The sequence below is a fragment of the Natator depressus genome, chromosome 15 (assembly GCF_965152275.1).
Source record: "Natator depressus isolate rNatDep1 chromosome 15, rNatDep2.hap1, whole genome shotgun sequence".
Taxonomy (NCBI): domain Eukaryota; kingdom Metazoa; phylum Chordata; order Testudines; family Cheloniidae; genus Natator; species Natator depressus.
Genome location: NC_134248.1, coordinates 17,249,063 through 17,266,883, shown reverse-complemented (window position 1 = coordinate 17,266,883; position 17,821 = coordinate 17,249,063). Strand labels below are relative to the sequence as shown.

The following is a 17,821-nucleotide window of genomic DNA, read 5'->3' as shown; positions in this document are numbered from 1 at the left end:
AAAACACAGTGCTTAAAACAATTTTAAAGAGTAGTAAAAGCTGCAAAAATGAAAACCTTTTTTGATTTAAAAAAAAACAGAGGCGGGGATTGTGTCTTGATGCAATGGTATGCAAATACAACCTTTCAGATCTCCAGTTTTATTCCTACCTTCTGTCAAATAGGGACTTCGCTTTTGATAGTAAATATGACATAAATATGACCCATACCAGTTGGATCTATTTATAATAATGTCTCAGCTTCCTCCCCAAAATAATTACTTTATTTAAATGTGTTTAATGATATGGTCACCTGAGGTGAAGTATATTTCAGTTTAGTTTACTGTATATACTTGTTCATAAGCTGAATATTTTTGGTAAAAAAGTGATGCATCAAAGAGCGGGGGTTGGCTTATAAACCAAAATTTGATGACTTTAAACTCTATGAAATCACTGAATTGAATATCTAATACATTGTTGTTTTGTTTACTTGGAGCGTCTGCAGGCATGGAGCCCCTCAGTTCCCTATGGTCACGCGCCACTTCCCGCAGCTCCCATTGGCTGGGAATGGCAAACTACAGCCACTGGGAGCTGAGTGGGCTCCGTGCCTGTAAATGCTCCAGGTAAACAAAACGTCCCGACCCGCCAGCGGCTTACCCCGGCGGGCTGGGAGCCAGAGTTTGCCAACCCCTGAAATATAGAGTTGGCTTATGAAAGGGTCATACAGTTTTTACTATTTTTACCTATCCATCTTGGGGTGTTGGCTTATAAACAAAGGGGCTAATGATTGAGTATATACGGTAATTGTTTTATGATTTGTGCTCTCCTTGCTTTCTTACCCCAAGTTGCTAATAAGATAGATATGTGGGCTAGTTTAGTAGGGGAGTTGCTGTTTAAGGAAAAAATTCAGAGACCAAACAGCATGACAGTGCAACTGAATCTTAGTTTTCCCTCAGAAACACTCTTCCAGACTCTATAGTAGGAAAAAGCTGAAGTCTTTATGGTATCTTGTAGTATGCTGTGAGGTTATTTTTAAAGCATGTGTACCATTTAGCTCCTACAAACTGTAATCACACATTTTAAGTTTAGTTATGGTCTTCAGAGTCAAGTCCCATGTATGGGTTTTTATGGTAAGAAATGTAATAGTTTACACTGAGATCATATTTGCTTGCAGCCTCTGCTTCTTGACTGAATGTGGAAGCTGAGAGCATGGGTATTAGAGGCAGAGAAGCATGCAGGATAACGGGCAGTGTGTAACAGTGGAGGCTATTCCTGTGGTAAGAGAATTCCTGTGCTACCCCCATAACTTTGAGGTAGACGGGTTGGAGGCAAAATGAAGTGTCATTGGTGGAGAGGGAAATCTGGCAAAGTGACCAGTCACACTTCCAGTTGTTTGCCCTGAGAACAGGGAGAGGAGAAGAGCCATTTTAGTTTCTAAAAATTGTTTTTTCCGTGTGTTGACTGGAAAAATACTATACTGTCTTTTTGCAACCTACATAGTTCTCTCCTTCATGAGCAGATAACTAAAATAACTTATGTCACGCTTTCCCTTGCATTTAATAGAATATTTCAATAGTCAGAAAAAAGCAGAGTGTTTGTAGCTACAGTTGATGTCACTTTGCATTTTTTCCAGGTGAAATAACAATGGATACTGTATTGTCTCGACTGAAGCAGCTAACGCCAGATGATCTTAGAGAAGAAATTGTGAAAGCTGGACTGAAGTGTGGACCCATTACCTCAACCACCAGGTTTATTTTTGAAAAAAAATTGGCTCAGTTTTTGTTGGAACAACAAGGAGGGTTGGAGATTAATGCATCCACTCTTTCAGAGAAATCTTCTGAAAACATTGCATTTCATAGTAGCCAGTCAGAAATACAAAGAGCTTGGAAATCTACTGCAGTGAACCACAAGAGTCATGTAAATGTCTCTGAAGAGGGAGACTTTGGGTACAATATGGGCCTGAATCCCCCAGAAGAGGAAGTTGTAATGCACAAGACCTGTTCTGCATCAGTCTGTGGAGGAGTAGATGTTGATTCACAAATAAATGCTCAGACACCATCTAGAGATCCTCCTCTATACTATGGCGTATGTCCAGTTTATGATGACATACTGGCAAGAAATGGTAATTACATTTATAATTTCATGTTTGACTATTTTTGAAGGTCAGAGATCGCATGTGCCTTTTACATTACATATTACAAAAGAAAATAATGTTTTCCAGCTGGTGTATTCCTTTTTTAGGTATATAGTGTTATTACTCCTGAGGGGAATTCAGCATCAAAAATTAAAAATTCTGCGCACAGTATTTTAGAATTCTGCATATTTTATTTGTCAAATAATGCAATATAATCACACCAGTTTCAATTATTTTGGTAATTTATTTAAACTACAATACATTGGATGGGAGTGGGGAGCACTGGAGGAAATCTCTAAATCCCCTTTGTCTAATAGTAATGTAGCTAGTTTTGACCCTTTATTTCTAGTTATTAGTCAGCAAATGTATGGAGACATGCTCAGTATTACATCATAGGCAACTAAAGCGCAAGTCAGGGCTGGGGAATCAAATTCAGAATTTATATTGGCTACTGATCATCTTCAGAAAGGTTAGGTAGTAAACAGTTCATGGAGCGCGTTTTGATGTCTAAATTTTTGCACTGAAAAATTTTCCTCAGTTCGAATCACTAAAGCACCAAAGCATTTATAAGACCATACTGTCATTTACAATAAGGATCTAAAAGAAAAGGAGTACTTGTGGCACCTTAAAGACTAACCAATTTATTTGAGCATAAGCTTTCATGAGCTACAGCTCACTTCATCGGATGCATGCTTATGCTCAAATAAATTGGTTAGTCTCTAAGGTGCCACAAGTCCTCCTTTTCTTTTTGCGAATACAGACTAACACGGCTTTTACTCTGAAATAAGGATCTATTACACCACTCTGGCAATGCAAAGGAGCCTTAAAACTTTTTACTCCTGGGAGTAAAATTCCCCCAGGAGTAAACTTTTACACCTGTTTTATGCTTCTGGGGGAATTCACCAAGAATGGGAACAATTCACTAACAACAATGGGAACAATTAAGCAGGCAGGCTGCTACATTATGCTGTGCCTGAGGGGACAGAGCCTGCCTCATGCCTACCTCCAAACACCCTGAAGTCCTGCCCCTCCATGCTGGGCATCCAGCAATAGTGAGCTAGAGGGACAGTCTCTCTTGTTTGGTCACATGCCTGCAGGGGGTGGGGTGGGGTGGTGAATGACATCTCTCTGTGCATGCCCAGCCGTTCTCCCCCCACCCCACTGATTTATGTCTCTGCTGGCTGTTGGGGAGGGGTGGAGTGACTGCTCTTGCAAATTCCCTTTTCTTCCCCTCAGAAGTCATATTTCTGTAGGGAAACAAAGAAATCTGTGGAGGACGTGAGTTTTGCACCCATGAGTATCTCAGAATTCCCCCAGGAGTAAACTGTTGTCTCATCATGAACTGAGATAGCTAAGAGGACACTTGGGCCAGTGGAGCCATAATGTGACCTATATTGCCTTTTTGTTTTATCTGTTGTCAACGTTCATGGCATTCTTTGTTTAATTTGGATATTTGTACTTGTTTAAAACAATCACAGCAAATCAGTAACCTGGCAGTTTGGTGTGGGCTCAGCATGAATTTAGATAAACAAGAAGCTTAAAGTTGTAAATGATTATTAGAACACTCTTTTTAAATTATGAAAATTTTTCTTAGTAGCACTTTACAAAAAACTAGAGTTACAGTGATGATAATCCTGCCCACCTGGAAGGGACTTGTCACCCTATCATGCATGCTTGAAAATACTGGGGTGGCAAATTCCATTTGTTTTTACCATCCCTTTGACAAGTCGTCCAGTTACTCTTGTGTAGGGCATGAGTTTTCAAACAATGGGAGAGGAGTGTCAGAAGCTTATCGGGGGCATGAGGACCGGATGTGAAACAGAACACTCTTGCATCTTTGCTACTTTCTGAGAAGCTGGAACCGGTGGAGGCAGTGCCTCTCCGCAGGCAGAAGCAGTGGTGGCAGCTGCTGCTCAAGGCAGGGCCCCAGGAAGAGGGGTTGGAGAATGAGCCTACCCCCATAGTGACTGTTACTGCCCACTCCCACCCTCCAACCTCACACCCTGCCTGTATGTGCTGCAGCCAGTGGGCTGGTAGCAGCAGGCAGTAATGCAGCAAGTGGGGGCTGGGCAGCAGCAGCAGTGTGGAGGAAGTGAGTGGAGTCAGCAGATGCAGCCTGTTGGGGATCTCGGCCTGGCCCTGAGGGGAGAGGGGCTGTCTGGGGCTATAAGAGGAGGAAGTTGGCTGGAGAATAAGGGGACAGGTCAGGCTTGGGAGGAGAGGAAAGGGGCACACACAAGGGACATGAATTTCTGAAGGGGGATGCAACAAAAAAAATTTGGGACCCTCTGATCTAGGGCACTGATTCTCAAATTATGGCCCATGGAGCCCTTCCTCGAAATGAAACACTGAGAATTGAGTGGTATTTAATTAGGTTATTAAATAGGGAGGTTGGTCTCTGAGAAAATGTTACAAAGTCCTTTTACAGAATGAAAAGGTTTGAATACTGCTGATCTGGAATAATGTGGTTAATTTGAGATTAGAGCAAATCTTGTTTCCCTGTAATGACCAACCATTGTTGCTATAGGAGTGACCCGGTGAAAGTTTTCATTCTCTTTTTGTTTTCTTCCCTCCCCAGCCAAAATGCATCCGAGAGATTAAGCATTTTGTTTCAATGCAAGTGGCAATACCCATTTGAGGGAATGGGTATAAAAATTTGTTATGAAAGATTTAATGTACATTCTGAGATTTTCTGAAGATATATAGTTTATCTTCAGCTCCTAGTAGTGTAGGAGTTTAAGTAATTGAGAATGTACTAAATAATTTATATAACATTGTACATTTATATGGTACTTTACAACATTGATTAACACATTATTTTGCCCCAATGAATATATTGTAAGTTATTTTGTAGCTTCTTCTGGTCTGTGAAACAAGAATTGTCCCAAGGTTTTCATGTATTGTTTTAAATTTTCAGTGTTAAGAATTTATAAACAGGGCCCTGTATAAATCATGATTGATTGATTTTTTTTTTGTTTGTTTGTTTGCCATTTACAGTTGTGAATTTTCTAAAGTATTGAATTTCACGGAATTAGTATGGAATTAATTTTACAAGTAAATTTATTCAATTTCAAGGATGGAATTAATTTTACAGATAATGTTAGTAAATTTTGATGTTGTCCTTTTTTAAACAATCATGGATTGGGGACATTTTAATTATTTACACTGGACCCTACTTATAAATTCTTGTCTATTTTTAATTTGATTGGGATCTGTGTATGAGTTCATAATATTTTTTTAATGGCAGTTTGCCATTATTTTGGAGTTTTTACACTGTTTGCTTGTTTGAAGGTTTTGTCTAGAAGTGTTGGGGAAAAATCAGTAAGCATCACTTCCAGTATATAGAATCACGGTTATAAGTCATTCCACTTGTTCTACCATAACAGCTGGCATTCATGAGCATCCCTACTAGATGTCACTCAGGTGAAAAAGAAAAATAAGGAGAGAAATGATCTTCTCTCACTTTTTACACCACCTATTCAAGAGGAACAAAAAAAAGCAATCAGAAAAAGAAGCAGTCAACACTTCATTCAAAAAATGTAGGTTTTGAACTGATGGCATCAGTAGTTTTTATTACCAAGTTCTGTGTATTCCTTCACATCTCATAGCCATGTGATATCCTAAGGCCTAGATCATATAATTCTTTCTTTTTACTCATTTGATGCAACCTAAAATAAGAGATTACCAAATTTCTCAGTTCTAGGATGTCAAGAAAACAATTCAGAATATCTTCTGATAGAAGATAGGGGCTCTTACACTTTGAAGCAGTGGTAATTTATTCCTCCTCAAGAATGTCCTGCTCTTTATGATAAATCCAGTGTACAACAGAACAGAATACTACTTAATAAAAAGCTTTGGACATGGTGGAAGGTTCTGTGTTGGGAAGTCTTCAAATTATGACAGTCACTTTTATAGTAGATCTTCCTATACAAAAGAATATTGAAAAGAATGTATGACTATAAATATGTTAGCTTTCGGTCTTGATTTGAGATATTTATCTCTCACTTGGTGAAGATGGTAAGTCATCTTTTTAAAGAGAGAGTGATGCTCTTGTGCTATTAATACCATTGCGTCTCTCCCTCTAGCAAAAGTTCCTGAAAATATTGCAGTGACACCACACATTATGTTCCATTCAATCTGGCACTGGTTGGAAGTGATGAAATTCTACCTATCTAGTTTTAGAGGTAAAATTTATAAAGGTCACTTGCAACGTTAGCAGGTATGTTCTTTATTACAGACTGCATCTAGCATACCATGTTTGGTAGGTAAACACAATGTGGGAACAAAGCTTGAAGGCCAGTTTGAGAACTTTGTAATATGATTTCCATGATTAAATTTGACCTTGAAGTGTGGTGTTATGGAGAGAACTTAATTTTGGTTGTACTGTTTCTATTCCAGAGAAAGTGCATGTTTATGATGATAAAAAGGAAGCTCTGCAGGCTGTTAAGATGATTAAGGGCTCCCGATTTAAAGCTTTCTCCAACAGAGAAGATGCTGAGAAATTTGCAAAAGGAATATGTGATTACTTCCCATCTCCAAGCAAGTCGTCCTTATCTTCATCTCCAGTGAAAATAGGACCATTATTCAACAGAGGTGAGTAAAAGCATACGTCTGTGTAGACTAAATGTATGCATCATAGTATCATAACTTTTTAGGAGATGGGGGGAGAGTTTTGAAATCATAGAACTTGTGAATCAATCTGATAGCAGATGAGCCCTTCACAAATGTAGAGTGCAGTGTAAAGGTTTCGAATTTCTTGGAATCTTACATTAAAATTTGTTTCCAAGCTTTTCTTTAAGGTAAAGGAGATCTTAACCCAGAATTGTGGATCTTAATTTAGTCTAAATGGAACTGCTATCATTGTGTATAGAGAAATGACAGCCCATGTTTAATCTGTCCATTAACATGAGAAAAAGCTAGAAATATGCAACAGAAATCCTATCTCTATTCCTTCTATTTGAGCCTGAGCTTTACCTCAGTTAAAACACTACTCCTGTCAGCCTGAGAGAGGAGAATTCTGAAGTCTCCTGCGTAGTGATAGGTAACTGTTTCCTAGAAATTCAAGAGACCAAGAATTATGTTCAGAAACAAAATAAAGTATATTTTTGGTACATTGGCAACTGTACCATTACTAAAAAGAAAAGGAGTACTTGTGGCACCTTAGAGACTAACAAATTTATTAGAGCTTAAGCTTTCGTGAGCTACAGCTCACTTCATCGGATGCATTGCTGTATCCTAAAGAATGAGCATAGAATCGGGTTGGAGTTGTGGAATCTATTGAAAGTTGGCTGCTTCTTGATTTAAGACTAAGAGAAAAGGATATTTTTATTATTTGTATTGTTGTAGTGTCTCCGAGCCCTAGTCACTGACCAGGACTCCTTGTACTAGGTGCTGTACAAATGCAAAAGATCTTGGCTAGATTTCCTTCCATTGTCTTCAGTTGTTTTCAGTCCAATTACCGTAAAATAAATTGGTCTTATTCAGAGTTGAGTTCAGTCATGCCAAGAACCACATGGATTATGAAGCAAACTTATTGTGCATTGTTTTACTAAAGCTAACATAAAATATATTTTACACAGCCCATATTGCCTGTTGCCTGTTGCTGTACGGACAGCTGTGGTAGGATTTTTTTTTTTTTCCAACCAATATTCGTTTTAATCATTTACATTTTTTAATTGGGAAGATATTTTAAAAATCACAGTAATTGTACTGAGTTAACAAAAAGATTCCTAACAGCTTCTGAAATAAAATAATTAAATTTGATCATATTTCACAGTATTCTTAATTGATAGAATTGACAGCAAAAGAGCAAATCGCTTACAAGTTCAACATATATTTTTAACTTTCTTCGTACATTTTGAGTTTTGCAAAATATTTTTTTCTTTTTGGATGGAAACAGAGCGGCAATGATCAGTTTCACCAATTAAAATCAAAGCCTTGAAAATCTAAGTGTATACTGTGTTATAGCAAAAGGAAATTATAGTTGTTTCCCCATTACAAATTGCTAGTATTTAATGAACAAACATTTGTGGTCTTACTCTAAAAATTTGAAATTAAAAGCATATTTCAGTGGCAGAGGATATGAAAATAACATTTTGGAGAAAATGCATCAAGAATAATATAAAACTTTTTTGTTTTGTTAGATGGCTTATGCTCCCCTGAGACAGAAACGGTTAATAAAGAAAGAGCCAACAGTTATAAAAGTCCCCGTACTCAGGACCTTACTGCCAAACTTCGGAAAGCTGTAGAGAAAGGAGATGAAGCAACGTTTTCAGAACTTATCTGGAGTAACCCACGCTATCTGATTGGATCTGGAGACAACCCAACAATTGTACAAGTAAGAATGTTTTCCAAAGTAGAATTGGAAAAATTCCTCCTTTTCCCTCCTCCCAGCCTCAAAACCAAATATTTTTCATAGAAACAGTTAACAAAGAGCCAGACTCTTGTGTCCCTGCCCTTGTGTCCAACTGAGACCAGGACTCAACCATCCAGTTCTGTGGTCAGTGAAGCTGGGTAGCTGCAACTGGCTGTTTCTGCTGCACTGCATCTCGTCTAATTTGATGCTTCATTTAGCTCATTCTAATTTGACATTTATCTGTTTTTGTTAACAATATGGAGTTTTTCAACCTTACTGGTTTTTGTAGTCTGTGATGCTTTTTTCTTTTTCTGTTTTTCTTTGTCAGACTAGTCAGTGGCCATCACCTCATAGTTTCAAGAATTTTTAGCTCCCATTGTCTTGGCATCTTTGCTCCAGTTCCAGTACTGGTCAGTTTCATTGTTGTACGCTCTCAATTTAAAACTCTGTGCTCTTTCTCCTTTTGGAGCTTGTATCAGCTCTTGATTTTAGTCTGCCAGATGATGCAGTGGGCTTTGCATCAACAGCTTTTCTTCCTCCATTTTTAGAATGTGGAAGCATCCAGGGTTTCAAGAAATCTTGAATGCTGTCAGATACACTCTCTCTGATCTCTGCCTTGTAAAAAAGACACTAAGGGCAGGAAGGAGGCAACCTTAACAGAGAGCTAGATGTGGGAGGACATGGAAAATTACAGTAGGGTCATCACAGCAACAAGAGTGAAATCAGTAAGCGAACCTGCTCAACATCTTATATGTCTGGGCATAAATGCGAGGAGTATGGGGAATAAACAGGAAGAACTGGAAGTATTCCTACATAAGCTAAATTATCACTTAGTTGGCATTGCAGATACTTAGGATAAGTCTCATGACTGGAATATTGATATGGAGGGATATAGTTTTTTTTCAGGAAGGACAGGCGGGGTGGGGAAGGAGGAACTGTTGTGCGAAACGTCAAGAATATATACATTTGTTCTGAGGTTCAGGAGGAGGTGAGAGGCAGATCAGTTGAAAGTCACTAGGTCAGGGCTCTCACAGGAGGCTGAACTTGATGGCCTCTCAAGTTCCCTTTCAGCCCTACATTTCTATTATTCTGTAACTGGAGTGGCTGTTAGATTTTTTTCAAGTATGTCACCATGAGCAGTCTTATCCTATAGAAAGCTCTTGAAGATCCTGCTGGCTGAATCCTGATACTTCTGTAAGTCAGGATGAATTTGTAGGCTATTGCTAAGGTTAGGTTAAGATTTTGTCATGGTTATTTTCAATAAAGTCACAGACAGGTTGCGGGCAATAAACAATAATTCACAGGAGCTGTGACCAGTCTGTGACTTACTAAAAATAACAGGGGAGCGAGGGCTGGGAGAGGTGGAAGGAGGAATGATAGCTGGAACCCCATGGGGAGGAAAATGACAGCCCCAGCTATACCACCACGGGTGGGTTCACAGCCCCATCTCCAACCTCTGCTGCTGCCATGGGAGGAGGTGGGTGGCGCTCAACTCTGGCTGCAGTTGTGGAGGATGAAGGGGGACAGCTGAGTCACGGAGATCTGTTAAAGTCATGGAATCCATGACCTCTGTGACTAAATCGTATCCTTAGCTGTTGCCTTGAATGACCTAGTGAAGAGTCATAGCTGGGCTTCAAGGTTTGGGGGAGTTTTTGGCATCATTCCAATGGAATAGGGCTTAAGTTGTCCCTGAACAAACTATAGGCACCCAGCTAGACATGATGAATCACCGTCACCAAAACAGGTTAAGGTGGTGTCACTTTTGGTGTTTTAATGTGCTCCTGAGGTTGGTGTTGACTTCCTTGCTACTCTGGACTTGCCGGTCTGGTTGACGTTGACTCAAGTGAGTCATTGCCTCTGCTGAAGAAATAAGTTTGATCCACATCAAGAGGAACCTATTTGATACCTACTGTGCAGCATTTTCTGCCCTAGATGCTGAAAGCAATCAGAGAAGGCATGTTAGCCCAGTTCTGTTGTGGCTGGTGTGTTCATTGCCCAGAGCAGAAGGAAATATTGATAGGCCTGCTGTCTTTGTTTAACCAGATTGCTTCTCTCATGAGTTTTTCCATCCACTTTAGTACAATGAAGTAGTGTTGCAGTGTTGACCATGGGAGTTCAAAGCAAATGAACGTCAGGGTCTCTGCCCAGGATGACAGAGGGCAAATGAGTTAAAGCATTGAACACCAGTACTATTGACAGTCTGTGCCTTAGGCCTTTGTGCAGCTGATATCAGTGTAGGCTTTGGCAGCCTTATGCGTCTATCCCCGGTATTGATGCAAAAGTTGATGATGCCTGCTGTAGGGGACTGAATGACGTGCTATTTGGACACAAGATACAGAGAAGTTGTCTGAAGCTATGTACATCTACGCTAGAGAGAGAGCTAGTGGAACACATTGGCACTATGAAATGAACGCCAAGGTAGGGAGAGACAAAGTAAAGTAAACTGAATCTGAAAACAATTAGCTGTTAATATAAAGAACCAGTAGTAGTGAAGGTGTGCACAGATCCAAAGTTCTACACCAACACTAAAAATACCTTTGGAAGCTCTTTCAATGTAAGGATTAAACTAAGGGGTTAGGTATGGCAGTACTTAATACGTTTTTACTTTTGTTTTCAGATCAGAACTGTGTGTTTAAAATCCCTGCTTGGTATCTTAATAAGTAACCAAACTCTTAAGCCATTATCTGTAAGAGCGTTCGTAGGTATGGCTTTCCTTAAAGAATGTTTGATTCAATTACCAGAATACATAAAATGAGACCTATACTTTTCCTAATATAAAAAGTGGACTTAGGATTTTAAAATATTCTTTATTTTTGCTAAGAAGTCCTCTTAGTTCATAGTACTAGTTAAATTTTAATGTACATGGACAGAAAGCTAGGAGCAGAGTTGAATTCAAGCCTGTAGTAGTATGAACACTTAAAGATATTGCCGAGAGAGTAGTTCTGTTAGAACAGGATCTAATGTAAGTTGAAAGCAAACAGAAACCTGAGAATTCTCTAACTTTCCCTAAGCATTCTGTTCCCTACTTTTTCCCTTCGTGCATTATTAACCCGCAGGATTTTTTAAAATGTTGGACAGTTGCTCAACTATTTCCTGAAATAAGAAGTTTGCAGTTTTTGTTTCTTGCCTCTTTTGTTTTACAACTACTCCAAAGGGGCTGGAGTGCAGAGGTTGAGTACAGTGTCTGAGAGTTGGGTTAGCTTTATATCATTCAATTATGATGAACTCTTATCAACCATGTACAGTAGTATTAAGGAAGGCTGGAATTACTTGAAACCCATTAAGTGGAATAACTGTTTGTAACATAGGGCAAATGCTGGATCATTAAGAAGTCCTTGTGGCGTCTTGACGAAGCACTACTTATCTGTTTTCCTCTCTGAAAAAAATTGCCAAAATGCTACTCTGGACCCACAATCTTTAGAACTGAGGAGATTTATCAGTAGGCTGACACTTTATCAGAGTGAATTTTATATGCAGTATACAATAAAATCTGTAGTATGTATAGCAAACTGAACTTTAAATTTATGGCTTTAATTTTCTCTTGTTGAAGCGATTATGAAGCTCAGTATGTCAGGTGATACTTTGGTGCTCCTTTTGAAGGTATACTGGCCCCTTTCTCTACTTAAATCTGTCCTAAGCATTTAGTGGGTTTAAGGCCAGAGTACTGTCAGCTGTAAGGATAACTTGGATAACTTTAAAATCTTACCAAAATTGTGCAATATGTCATCTTAAAAATGTTTTGATACTAATTTTTAAACTACAGTAAAAGCTTTTAGAACAGTCATGCTGGAAGAACGGGGGCTGCCGGTAAATTAAAAATGCCGGTTAACTCAGAAGGAGGGGTTTGGAGTGCGGGGTAGGGGCGTGGGAGAGGCTGTGGGGCACAGACTCTGGGAGGGAGTTTGGGTCCAGGAGGGGGGTTGGGCCAGGGGGTTGGAGTGTGGGAGGGGGCTCGGGGTGCCAGGTGGGGGGGGGCACTCTCCTCTAGCCATTCCCCATCCCTGCTGCTCCTGGCGGAGGCACGGCCAGGCAGCTCTGACTGCAAGTGCCACCCCCCACAGCTCCCATTGGCCATGGTTTCCCGGCCAATGGGCTGGGAGCCATGGAGACAGCATGCCTGCAGAGCCGCCTGGACATTCCTCTACCAGCAACAGCAGAGACAGGGAGTTGCCCGAGCTGAGTACCCCTGCATCTGGCACCCCGCGGCCCCTCCCACGCCCCAGCCCCCTGCCAACCCTGCATCAATGGCACTATAAACCAGACTTTCAGTGCAGATCAGAAATGCTGGTTTATAGAGTTTGCCGGTTGGCGAAGTGCCGGATAAAAAAGCTTTTACTGTTTGTTTTGTTTTTTGTTACTGGAAAATATTTCCTTAAAGCAAAAAATCTAAAAATAAGACTGAATGATACCCCCATAGTTAGTTTTTGCTGTCAAATGAGTTAAGTTTAGCAAGGGAAGCAAGCTGTTTAGATTTCAAATGGTTCTTAATGTTTGTGTTTTATTTCCAGGAAGGGTGTAGGTACAATGTCATGCATGTTGCTGCCAAGGAGAATCAAGCTGGCATCAGCCAGTTGCTATTAGACACTTTGGAAAATCCTGAATTTATGCGGCTCATGTATCCAGACGATGACGAAGTAATGTTGCAGGAGCGCATTAGATATATAGTTGACCTTTACCTTAATACACCGGATAAAATGGTGAGAATTAAATGTCTTCTAGGGCACTCATTTGTTATGAAAGGAAGAGCATGAGTGTCATGGAGCATTGTCACTTCTAGTAGCAGAAATTATCAGGTTGTGTCCTGATTTGTTTTTTAAAAATCTTTTTTTTTTTTTTTAAAGAGCCCTGTAGATTAATCATGGTGATGGCTCTATTGTTAAGATGGAAAAAATAAAATAAAATAAATATACGGGTTTGGTCACATCATGTTTCCAAATACATACTAAGTCTGGGTAATGAATGAGAAGCTGGGAATGTTCAATGAAGGTATATGGATAATTTTTTTTTCCTGTGTTGTAGGTATTTGATACTCCATTGCATTTTGCTTGCAAGTTTGGGAATCTGGATGTGGTTAATGTGCTTACCTCACACCCAGACATTGTAAAGAATCCAAAAAACAAGTATGGTCAAACTCCAGCAGAAGTAAGTTTTTCCACATCGGGTGCAGAACTGTGATAATTGCAGTTGGACGTCAATACAATTCTTGATTTTTAGGGTTCAAGCACAGATCTCCTGACTAACGTCAGTAGATTCTTGCTTGAGAATGTCCGGTTATTAGGGTTAGAATATACCATCTCTAGTGCTGGAATAAATTTGTAGTATTGATAGCATCTGGGGGAAGGTTCTAGTTTGTAGATCCCTAGAATTTCCTACCTCCAAGTTGTATTACATTTAGTGGCCTGACCCAACCTGTGGACTTTAGATTTGAATATGAAAGCTGCAAGTTTTGATTTGGTGCACAGTGCTCCACATTGGTGGAGGCGAATCATATTTCTTACTGGAATGTTGACAGAAAACTTATTTATAGGAAAGTCTGAAATGTGTTTCCGGTTTAAAAAAAAAAAAAAAGCAGTTTGCAGGTGGGTGGGTTGGTGGGTGGGTGGTATGTCTGAAGGACCAGGGGACCCTTTTGTATCCAAAAAAGACATGGGCGTGGGAATTACAAGATAATGTTGAGGGCTTTGCTAACTGAGAGTAACATTTCTTCTAACAGGTAATCTGTGAAAGAAACAAAAATAAATCGGTGGAACTGAAAGAGAAAATAAGAGAATATTTGAAAGGTTTGTATTCAGAGCTTTAATATGTAATCTTCGTTGTGTATACAACGTCCAAAAATGTTTGGTTATCATTCTGTCTTATACTTTCATATTTATGTTTAGTAGTGTTCCTGTTGACCAGTTGCCTTGGTTTTAATATAAAGGGCTCTTACAATGAGAGAAACTGGATGACCTGTTGATCAGTATTTAGAGATTATAGAATAGACAGTAATCCTCACACCCTTGTGAGGTAGGTACTATCCTCGTTTTACTGATGAAGAATTTGAGACAGAGATTTTAGGCTACTCAATTACAAAAGGCTGCACAGGGAATCATCATAGTGAGGGATTCATCTTGTTTCCTAGTGGTTGTCCTTAAATGCCAGATCTGTGGGTGTAAGTTTTCGCAGCATGCAGGTTTTGAAAGTGCTAAAGATCCTCAGGAAGCAGATATGTCAGTACAGCAATTCCTTTTTTTGTGAGAAAGGGACCTAAAATAAAATCTTCAGCATTGAATTGGTATTAGAAGCAGAGAGTTTTAATTAAAAGATGAAGACTTTTTTTTGCTAGTGAAATTAAGTCAAATTTCTAGTCATGCAGATGTACTGACGTTTTAAATAATTCCAGACAGAGGCAGCAAATTACTGTAACACTGTGTTCTTAAAAAAATCATATATCATTTTATTTTTAGGTCGATATTATGTGCCACTATTGCGAGCGGAAGACAATTCCTCATCTCCAGTGATTGGTGCACCTTGGTCACCTGATCAGTCAGATGATAACCCCCTTACAGCTTTACCTAAACACAGTGGAAGCCCCAAAGATCCAGTCTTGTCAGTGAGAGCTTTTGCAGGCCCAATGACCCCCTCCAAGGTAAGGATATAATCAGTGATGAACTGCCAAAATCTTAACAACCAGTTCCCTATAAAAAGTTCTGATTTAAGGGATGTGCCCCAGTATGTATTTTTTTTGTACCAACAGAGTTACCATATGTCTGTATTTACCATATGTCTAAATTTTAAAAATTCCTCCCAGACAGCGATTTAAGAACCAAAAAGCCTGACCTATCCAGGAAAATACAGATGTATGTTAACTCTGCCTAAAGTTCTTTTTTAAAAAGATGGGCCTGAACTAGAAATGAGCTCCATTTCACATGTGTGGGTCCCCGCCACTCCCTGGGGGTGTGCTAGAGTGACCAGATGTCCCGATTTTATAGGGACAGTCCCAATTTTGGGGTCTTTTTCTTATATAGGCTCCTGTTACCCCTCACCCCCGTCCTGATTTTTCACACTTGCTGTCTGGTCACCCGAGGGTGTGCACATGTGTGGGTCCCAGCTGCTCCCTGCCCACCTCATTGAAGCAGGTGTGCAGGGTTACTGCCCTGGGAACTGCAGGGCACCAGTGGACGTGGGGCCAGCTGCAGACAGGGGCATGGGGCAGGGCTAGCTGGAGGCAGGAGGTGCGGGGTTGGCTGGAGGCAAGGGCGTGTGGGACTGGCTGGAGACAGGGCAGGGGCTGACTGGAGGTCTAGGCTGGCTGCGGGCAGGGCAGGGCAGGGGGTGTGGGCAGGGGCTGGCTGCGGGCAGGGCAGGGCAGGGGGTGTGGGCAGGGGCTGGCTGCGGGCAGGGCAGGGCAGGGGGTGCGGGCAGGGTGGTGAGCACTTACGGGGAGAGCAGCAGGATGCAGCCCAGGCTCAGCAGAGCAGCCGGGGACCCACCAGGCAGCATTGGGAGCCCCGGGGGCAGGGGAGCAGCAGCAACAGGGCTCGTGCCCAGGGCCAGGCAGCAGCCCACATGGCTCCCGCAGCACAGCGCCCTCGGCGGCCGGAGGAGGAATTACATCACTTCCCGGCCAGAGCCCATCAAAGCCTCAGCGCCCCCTGCAGGGAAGGGGGTTAACAACCGGTTCTAAAACTGCTTCAAAATTTAAGAACTGGTTCGCATGAACCAGCTCCAGCTCACCACTGGATATAATGAAGATGTCATAAAACCAGATGCTTTCCTAATTCTCTTGTGGCTTTCAAAATATAGTAATTTGAGCCCAAGCTGATGGCACTTTCATTGGCATAGCTTGTTAGTTTTGGAGACCCCACTGAGGGTTCAGCATCATTGCTTTCCATGTTTTTTCTGGGGGGGGCGGAGGGAATTTTTACCATGCAGAGAAGGGGTGGTGGTATGTTTGTACGTTTTTTGGAACCCTCTTAACAGATTATTGTGGAGCTTTGGTATCTGAGGAGGCTGAGTCTATCAGGAAGTGGGGAAAGGTGGTAAAAATAAAGGAATAGTTGAAAACTCTTGTTTTGCTACTGGGACCTAGTGAAATATTCTAAGACGAAGATGACTCTTGATGTATCTCCTGGATCTGTACAGTCCTTGTAGATAAGTGCCCTGGTTTCCCCTGCCTGAAACTAAAACTGATTTTAGAGGTAACTGTTAATCACTTATGAAAACATATAGCTAGAAATGGCAAAAGATCTAGCATATTCTAACTAAAACCTGATATTAAACGTTTGAATCAGTTTATCACCACTTAATCTTGCTAGAGTAGACTAGTAAAATGTTTATCCAATTGAAAAAATAATAAATCGTAATGGAATTATAGGAAAACATAATCATTATGATGGCAGGTAAATATTAAGGTATCTTTAATACAAAAATCGTTGTCTACAATTCAGACATTTCATCAGTTTATTATCTGTACGTATTAGTCTGACACCTTTAGAAATACTAATTAACATGTGTAACCCTTCTGGCAGGTGGTGTCACCAGCAAGATGTACCACTGGTATGCGTGAGCTGTCTGCTTTCCATCTGTTGATGAGGAAGTGACTTAACTCAAACTAGTGTCTTACACATGGTTGAGAACTTTTTCCTTTGACACTTTATGACCTCTTGATGTGTCAGGCTTATTGAGAATGTGTTGTTTTCCTCCTAAATAGCCTTTCTTGGTTACATTTTTACTTATTCATTTAAATTCAAAATTTATACTCTTTGAAAACTTGTGGAGTTGTGACATAAATGACAAATGTATTATTTTAGGCACAGGCATATACCCTTAACAGTCTAAATGTAGCACTCAGCTATTAATGTTGGCTGGTTCACGTGTAATGAGATAAAAATGTAGGTGAGTTTAGAGAATTAACATTTTAGAAACTAAAATTGTATGTCTTCTGTTCTCTGGTGTGCACCAATCAATAGATTTCCTTCTGTGCTATTTCTTGGAAAATAAATTCAATAATTAATGTAAATAGCTTAGGTGTACAAGGCCTTAAAGAAAACATACTATCTTTTTAAAAAAAAAAAAAATCCTCCAAGGAGGATATACACCACCTTATAGCTACAAAAGAGATTTCCATTTGACAATTACGGATAATCTAGAAACCCAATATGTGACTCGCTGTAGTACAGAAGTTAGTAATAGAAGCTTTAAATTGTGGTAACTTTTCTCATAGCTATGCCTAATATCACTTTCCAGATTGATGCTTATGAGACCAATTGTGTACAGCAATAAACAAGTCTGTTGGGGTGAAATTTTGTGTCTAAAATGAAAGACATAAGTTATAAGTGGTTATAGTTGAGCAATGTATATAGCTAAACTTGAA

The 17,821-nt window shown here is 40.1% G+C and overlaps 1 protein-coding gene across 2 annotated transcripts in view; it reads left to right on the top strand.

The window, feature by feature from the left end:
* ANKLE2 (ankyrin repeat and LEM domain containing 2) overlaps positions 1-17,821 on the top strand; it is a 32,053-nt gene that overhangs the window by 1,729 nt on the left and 12,503 nt on the right. For both annotated transcript variants that reach the window (XM_074973320.1, XM_074973321.1), the window contains exons 2-8: positions 1,611-2,099; positions 6,510-6,704; positions 8,255-8,448; positions 12,975-13,163; positions 13,486-13,608; positions 14,180-14,246; positions 14,913-15,094. In XM_074973320.1, the coding sequence (XP_074829421.1) occupies positions 1,611-2,099; positions 6,510-6,704; positions 8,255-8,448; positions 12,975-13,163; positions 13,486-13,608; positions 14,180-14,246; positions 14,913-15,094 (1,439 nt within the window). The remainder of the gene's footprint in view (positions 1-1,610; positions 2,100-6,509; positions 6,705-8,254; positions 8,449-12,974; positions 13,164-13,485; positions 13,609-14,179; positions 14,247-14,912; positions 15,095-17,821) is intronic.